At 45.8% G+C, this 7,808-nt stretch overlaps 1 protein-coding gene across 1 annotated transcript; it reads left to right on the forward strand.

Moving 5' to 3' along the window:
• The first annotated feature begins 2,550 nt into the window (after positions 1 to 2,550).
• CST9L (cystatin 9 like) lies at positions 2,551 to 5,627 on the forward strand. The gene is made up of 3 exons (XM_037030221.1): positions 2,551 to 2,814; positions 4,363 to 4,476; positions 5,355 to 5,627. Exons 1-3 carry the CDS (start codon positions 2,551 to 2,553, stop codon positions 5,442 to 5,444), a joined length of 468 nt encoding a protein of 155 aa, XP_036886116.1. The 3' UTR covers positions 5,445 to 5,627.
• The last annotated feature ends 2,181 nt before the right edge of the window (positions 5,628 to 7,808 follow it).

Here is a 7,808-nt window from a genome sequence, read left to right on the forward strand (position 1 = left end):
CCCTCCAGGACCCTGTGGGTCTCTCCAACAAACTCTCTGTGAGCCTGGGAGCCTCTCCCATCACCTCAACTCCCAAAAGTTTTTCCAAATAGTGCTCTTAGGCTTTAATTCCCAGCACTGGGGCCCTGATTTGTTGGGTCTGTCTCACTGCTCGCTTCTTTGCTTGGTTTATCTGTGTGTGAATGTATGACCGCAGTCAGCCAGCCACCTTGAGCCCTCACTGGGTCTGCCTGTTGCCACCCCATGCCTGAGATCTGCCAACCACCACCTGCGCACCTGGGTCAGTCTGGTCACTTTTTTCTGTAGGACCCGCTCTGCCAGCCACTGACTCCACCTCTCTTACCAGTCTGGATGAATGGTTCATTGTTGTCAGACTTCCATGCAGGTCAATTTTTTGTCTGTTTTGGTTGCATTTTTGTTACAAAAAGTTTGTTTTCTTTAAAGTTGATTGTGCGAGGAGGCACAGTATTTCCACCTATGCCTCCATGTTGGCTGGATGTCTATAATATTTTAATTTAGAAAAATGTTCTTTAATGTATAAAAATCAGAATATGTACCATAAAACAAATCTTGAGAAAAAAAATGAAATTGTGAAGTATTTGTCTTGTGTCTGACATGTCATTTATGGTCTATCTACGTGAGGGCAAATTTTCTTCTTTTTTAAGGTTTAATAACTTTGCATAAGATAAAACTTGTTTGGTAGAGTTCTGTTGCACATCTTGCTGTTTCTTAAATGTGATCATATCTAGTTTCTCATCCATGGCAAATGACACATTCCAAGTTGACGTTGTCCTGCCATTGTCTGGTGGGAGACAATGGAACTGTGAACCTAGGACCTTGTCTCAAAAGGAAATCACAAAGATGCATGGAGGATAGACAGGTGCATTGGCCTGGTTGGCAAATGGAAAACCAGGTCTTTGGGGAGACCATTAGCTAAGAGCATGAAGTGGGCTTGCCTTAATGTGGTCAACCCAAGGATGGAAAGGATGGGACATATATAACATCTCCCTTTCCTGAAGATGGACATCAGCTCTGAAAACCTCTATGAGGAAGATAGGCTGTCAGGTTGAAAGTAATTTTCTCTCCTTCCACAAGCACCTTCTGGTCACTGATGTCTGGAGTCTGGAACTCTTTTTCTTTATGAGCAGGCATGGAGTTTTTACCCCTTCCCTGATCCAGTGTGGCTCCAGGAACCCTTCTTAAGACCCACACCTATGCTCTTACAGTTGATTTCTCCATGGGATTGGTTGCATCTAAGCCAAGAAACTCACTATAACTGTGCTATTCAAAGTGTAATCCAGAGACTAAGAACATCACCATCCCATGGTTTTAGGTTAAGAAGCAAACTCTTTAGGACTGTCCAGACATAATGAGCCAGAATCCTGGGGTAGAAGCAAACTCCGGGACTTGGATATCCACGGGCTTTCAGGAGATTATGGTCCCCTTTAGAGTTCATGAGTAGCTATATACAGATGCTGGAGGCCTATTTCATGGTGCAGAACTGAATCTTGTTTGCAAAAAGTGTCATCCCAGAGCTCCATCTTAGTCGCATCTTAGACCCAGAGTTGCATTTACTGTGAATGTTTCTTTTCTAGAAACTGTACATAGCAAATTGTGCCTGATGAGCTGTGATGAAAGTGGCCACAAGAGGACACTAAAGGTCACCTAATGGACACAGCTATGGGATCCCTGGAGCTCATTTGGTTCACTCTCCCTCCTTTTCTGTTTCTTTCACTCCACTCCATCTCTAGAAATAAATTCCTACAAAGAGAAATATAAGCGCAGTCTATGTCAGTGGCCATTCCTTCTGTAAACATCTTTGAAGAGAAGAGATTTACTTATCCAGCCTCACCTCAGGCTTACCTCATAGAAGCATATCCATAAGCTGAGAAGTTGTGCAGAGAGTGATGCAGTGAGCTCAGCTTGATCCTCCACCATCCCTAGTGAGGCCACAACCCCAGGAGCCAAGGAGTGAACTCTGTTTCAGAAGCAAAAGAAGGTTGGTGGAGGAGTGGGACAGCATAACACTGAGGCGTGTAAAAATCTCAAGCATCTCCTGCACATTTCTAACAAACACACATTCATCACTGGGTAGATACCTTCATAATCTGAAAAGCTAGCTTTTGGCAGCCCTTTCTTTTTTGCTCTGCCCTTCTTGTGTTGCTGACCATCACTCTACTGCTGTATCTTGGGACTGCTTTCCATTTTTACCTCTTGCACTTGTGTCATTATTTGAAAATCTGATTCTGGGTCAAACAAGCAGTCTTTTCTACCTTCTGAGACACTGAGGGAATCCTGTGGCTGGAATTCAGCTAGAGAGGACCCTTCTTCCTATTGCTAGTTCTTCCCAACCCAACTTGCCTTGGCTTCATTCCTCTGTCCTGGACATGAGACTATTTTAGCCACATTGTATGGAGGAGGCAGAGTCATATGTGGGAAGGGACAGAGTGTAATAGCAGAGAGGAGGCCCACAGGAAGAATATGTTCTGCAACAAATAAGTTGGACCACTGCCCAGATAGGTTCCAGTGGGAGTTTGAGCTGTAAAGACTATGGGTGGCTGTTTGCCTGTACCCCTGCTGTGCTTGCAATGGAGGTGGGCTCTGCCCTGGGCCATGCTCTTGCTTCTGGGAAGTTCCCAGCTCCAGGTTACTCACAGTTGGACCTCTCAAGATGAAAGGAAGAATAATGACCAAAAAGTCATGGAAAGTTATTTCCCTGCCACTGTGGAATATGCCTTATACATATTCAACCAGAAGAGCAAGGACACAAATGCCTACAGGCTGGCACGCATCTTGAATTTCTGGAAGGAGCAGGTAGGTGACCACATCTTTCTGCCCTGCTGGCCTACACTTATATTATGTAAAGGTAAAGAACAGGAGACATCATAGGATTTTGTATACCATTTAAAGTATGTAAAAATACAACCAATTCAGTTTCAGGTTTTATAAAAGTTTTTACATGGAAATTTAAAAATTAGATCAATGTCCACTCACACACATGCATTTTTCAATCATTATGACATTGTTTAGTGAAGAATAACTTCAAATTAGCCAAAGAAGGGGTAAAGGGGATAAAGATATCCTGTAAAAAAATAAAGACACACACAGAATATGCTGGAAAGGGAGGTTGAAGAGATATTTTAATAAAATAAGATTATTAGATAAATAATAATAGACACAGGGAGATAAATAGACACAGGGAGAGGGGAGAAGAGGAGGAAGAGCAGGGCTGAAAATCGGAGGCAGTGAGTGCTCCCCCTCAACTAGTGTGGAGTCAGGATTTCTCCTGTGACTTTCATGATCTCTGGGTTCTCTGCTGTGGTATTAAACTATGTAGATCAATGTTATTTTACACTCTTCCTTAGATGATGGCTTTTAATCCTAAAAGTTTCTTCTTTCCATGGAATCTCTTCAGACTACAACCAGTAATACCATTTTCATCTGGCCTACAGACATGAGCAATGAAAACTCTCCTAATGAGCACTTCTTGTTGTGTGGGTTTGCATTCTGTATGCATGTGTGTGTGTGTGCAGAGCCAGGAGCATTACTCTCTTACCCTCTGGGTCTCTGCACCAAGAGCCTACATCAAGGGCAGAGAGTCTCACCCTCTGCTTAGTTTAATCCTCTGTGGACACTGGTGTGCAACATCCCCACTGGTTCAGGTACCCTAAACTCTTTCAGGCTGGACCTCTGGTTGGGTTTTGGGTTTTCTATATCTGGAGTCACAGACTGAGTTTGGGTGATGGGAATAATGGATGGGATTCAGTGGGAAGATATGGAATAGAATGAGTAGAAAAAAGTGGAGAAGAGTACAGAATATTTCACAGCATAGTATGTAATAGAGGTTGCTTCTTGAAGCCATCATCTCACTTATGTGTGTATGTGTGTGTTTCACTAGCATTGTGTAGCATTTTTTCTGACATTGGATAGGCGAAGAACTGTTACTATGAGGTTGTACATGAGTCTCCCACTCTGAGATGGAGATTGTCAAGCAAAGTCTTGCAAAGCCAACACCAAACCAGCACTTGTCACCTGCCCCTGTGAGTGCTGTAGAAGCTAGAAGCATGCTGAAAGGGAAGGTGGAGTCTCACCATGGCATTGGGAAGTGTAAGACTACAAGTGTATAATATTAATAGTGTGTGATCAGTCTGCTTCTACCCCAGGGCCTCCACTGAGACCATGTGCCCCTCACGTAGAACATCCCCAGCATGTATTTATTTCAAAAGAGCTGATCCAGACCCAGAGGGGAGCCCCAAATAGGGTACTGTTGGAGCTTGCCTCCACACTCCATGTGTCTACACAAGCAACTACTTAATGGGACCATGAAGGATGTTTCCACTTTAATATCTATATGCACCACAGGTAGAGACGATGATGGCTTTCTCCATGGAGCTGGAGCTTCGCAGAACCAGGTGTGGGAAACTTGATGATGACATTGACAATTGCCCCTTTCAAGAAAGCCCAGAGCTTAACAATGTAAGATACATGTGTGCCTCCTTCAGGTTCTACAGCTGTGGAGTTGCATAGAAATGCAGTGGCGGGGAGGGGGTGTGTGTGGCAAGGGCACACCATTCTTAGGGACACAGAAGGATGAGAGAGCTGCTGGCCATACTAGAGCTGCCACTTATAAAGACAGAGCCCAGCCTGGCAGGCAAGGGTCCACTTGTAGGCCACTGGGAAGTCTGAGATCTTGAATGTCCACTCATCCAGTTCAGCTGTCTTATCTTCAGGCCATATTGGTGACATATTGCTCCTGCCCCTAGGGGCCAGGTCTCCTGGTTCTAGCCACAGGATGTACTGTTCCTGCTCTTTATCCACTTTCCTTTGCTGCATTCAGGAGGAGGAACACTGTCGACCGAGTGGTCAGGCCTCAGGTCCTCCTGACACTAAGCAGAGCCTGCTGGAGGGTTGGCTGAGTGGAGCCCACTGCCCTGTATTCCATGCTCTGTTCTGAGCACTGATGAGTTGCGGTTTCTACTTGAGAGATAGGGAGAAGTGAATCCCTGCTCTAGGAAAAGCACCCCCTAGGATCAGTTCTCCTTGAGATAAGGCCTACTGGGAAGAAACACATGTTACTGCACTAGGGGCATGGTTCACAGTGGGAAAGCCTGGGGTTTCCATGGGGGACATAGGCCTGGGAAGAGCAGAGTGACATAGCAGACCTTGAGGTCAAGAGAGAGTCAGATCAGCTATATCCAAGACCCAGGCAGGACTACACCTGTCGCCAGAGCTTGCATCCCCCAGCTGCTCATCTTGCAAATGCAAGTTTGGGATGGATGCTATCTTTAGCACTAGAGCCAGAAGATTCTCAAGACTTCTTCACTCATATTTTATTCCTGTTCTTATTCCTTCAGACCTTCACCTGCTTCTTCACTATCAGTACGGAACCCTGGAGAACTATGTTCCAACTCCTAAATAAGACCTGCCTGGAGGGGTTCCACTAAGTGATGTCACATCCCAGCCCAGACTCTGTACTCCCCTTGGACAACCAGCAGTTCTCTGTAATTGGCCCTTCATTGGCTGAGCCGCTCTGAACTCTGTTCTCTGCCTTGAAAATATCTAAGGTCTCTTGCACCCATGCATTGTGGAAATTCCTCATTGCCAATTATTTAATGTAGAATAGATCATTAAACATCAGCATTTCAAGCTCTATGTAGCATCATTCCTGATTGAGGGGGATGGGCAGTTGGTGGACTCATCCTGGTATGGCAGCCTGCTTGTGACCTTCTAAACTAGATGCTGGTGGCACAGGTAAGGTGCCTCTGAGATGTCAGTTCAGGGCTCATGAGGGATAATATGTGGTCCCACAGATGCAATGGCCATGACTGAGATAAGGAACACTTGTCTGTAGGATGGACGCAGATAGGGCCTCAGGCCCCTCAGAATATGTACAGCTTCTGTCTTGGATGACTTCCTCACACACATTCTCTGGGGCATGACAGCTAGGACAATGTAGGAGGGGATTCTAGTCTCTACTCAAAGAGCAAGGCCACCGCCACCACCACCAGCATCTCCTAGAATCTTTAAATGCACATTCTCGGGATTTGTACCTTGGACAAGAAGACTAAAATTTCAAATTCTCAGAGAACTCATGGACAATTGAAGATTGAGAGGCCCCAATATTAAGATTCTGCCTAAATAGCCTAGAAAAAGATTTGGCAAATTTTTCTATAAAGAGGAAAACAGTATATCTTTGGCTTTTGCGGGCCATGTGGTTTTCTCTCAACTCTCTAATGTTGCCTTGTATCTGGAAAGCACCATAGACGGTGAATGCATACATGGGTGGTCTTATCCCAATAAGACTTTATTTGTATAGAGAGGCAAGTGGTGGAATTTGTCCTTGGGCATATTCCCCACCTATACTAGGCATCCCTGCTGCCCCCTGCAGCTGGATGATCCAGCATTAGCACACTCCCAGCCTCATAGAAAGATCCTCATTTCCCCCCAACTCTGCTCAGGGGCCCTGTTTGTCCCTGGAGCTCCATCAACAAAAGCAGGGACCACCAGCAGGGGGAGAGTTAGACTTGCAGGCAGCAATCCATCCATGAGAAAGAGCTGCAGAGGAAGGGCCCAGAACCCAGTCCCTTGAAGACAAGTAAGAGATGAGTTGTTTTCATGTTGTCAGGCAGTCCTCACACACCCCGGTAGGACAAAACTCATGGGTGCTGTAGTAAACCATCATAACAATCATGCTGACATTCTTTCTTCTCTGCCTTTCTTTCCCATCATACTATCTGTGATCTCCTAAAAAAAAATCTCCTAAATAGAGTACCTGTATCCAGTAGTCTGTTTCAGGATCTGCCCATGAGAGCCAGAAGAGATATGGTGTCAGAAGTCTTCTTGGATGACCCCTGGAAATCTGGAGGGGCTTCCCAAGAACGTGTGACTCCAGGTGAAACCAAGGGCAGAGCTGTGCCACCGGCACCCTGTTACTGGCAGAGCATCAGTCTCTGCCCACAGCGTGGGCACAGCGTGGGCACACCTGTGCTCTCGTCCCACAGTCCTGTCTGCCTGCTTCTAGACTTGAGTAGATTTTTATGGAAGACCTTCCTATTGCTGCCACCCTGGTCTTTCACAAGATGTGGCTCATTCAGAAGAATAAAGATTATAAGTTGTCTTTATCCACCATTACCCTGATGCATGTTTTCCAAGGAATCTTCCCACTCATTTCACTCAGGTGCCATTTTGAGCAAGTTCTGAGAGAAGATGCCCTATGGGTCCAGCCCAATGGAGAGTGGACCTTGGCCCAAACCCTTTGTGAGCTCACCCCACCATCTGTTGCTGGGGGAAAACTCACGAAATATCAAGGCATGGCACCTGACAGGGACTCAAAGATTCCAGCCTCATTTAGATCACATGTGTATGTGGGGGGGGTGGTTGTCAGTGGTTCTACCCTCTTACCCCAGGAATCCACAGAAGGGAATTTGTTCTGATCTTTACTAGGCCCCTGAGAGTAAGGGCATGTGCTGGGTGATCGAGTTTACAGATAACAGAGGTGGGGACCTTGTACAGTATTGCGATACCAGTTCTTATTGGATATGATCCTCCCTGCCCTGCTCACTTCTGGCTGGGCACCTGTCTTCTTCGAAGATCTGTGTGTTGCAAGTGAGCTTGAGGAAGGTTCAGAAGGGGCTGTCTAGTGCTATCTGCTTTGATGAGTGGATCTCATAAGAAGAGCCAAGATAGTAGGAACTGTAGGGACTATGGTCAGTCAATGAGGGTGGCCATCATGGGAGTCCTGTTCAGGCCCATGATGCTCCATGTATGTGTGCATACCCTCTCCTACTGTTAGATCATGAAAAATAATA

Source organism: Sturnira hondurensis, unplaced genomic scaffold (genome assembly GCF_014824575.4).
Source record: "Sturnira hondurensis isolate 20B ecotype Veracruz unplaced genomic scaffold, ASM1482457v3 Scaffold0001538, whole genome shotgun sequence".
In the NCBI taxonomy this organism is placed as follows: Eukaryota; Metazoa; Chordata; class Mammalia; order Chiroptera; family Phyllostomidae; genus Sturnira; species Sturnira hondurensis.

Coding starts and splice junctions, on each gene's coding strand:
- CST9L (XM_037030221.1), top strand. CDS start 2,551: ATGGGTGGCTGTTTGCCTGTACCCCTGCTGTGCTTGCAATGGAGGTGG. Junction 2,815..4,362: donor TGAATTTCTGGAAGGAGCAG/GTAGGTGACCAC, acceptor TATGCACCACAG/GTAGAGACGATGATGGCTTT. Junction 4,477..5,354: donor AAAGCCCAGAGCTTAACAAT/GTAAGATACATG, acceptor TTATTCCTTCAG/ACCTTCACCTGCTTCTTCAC.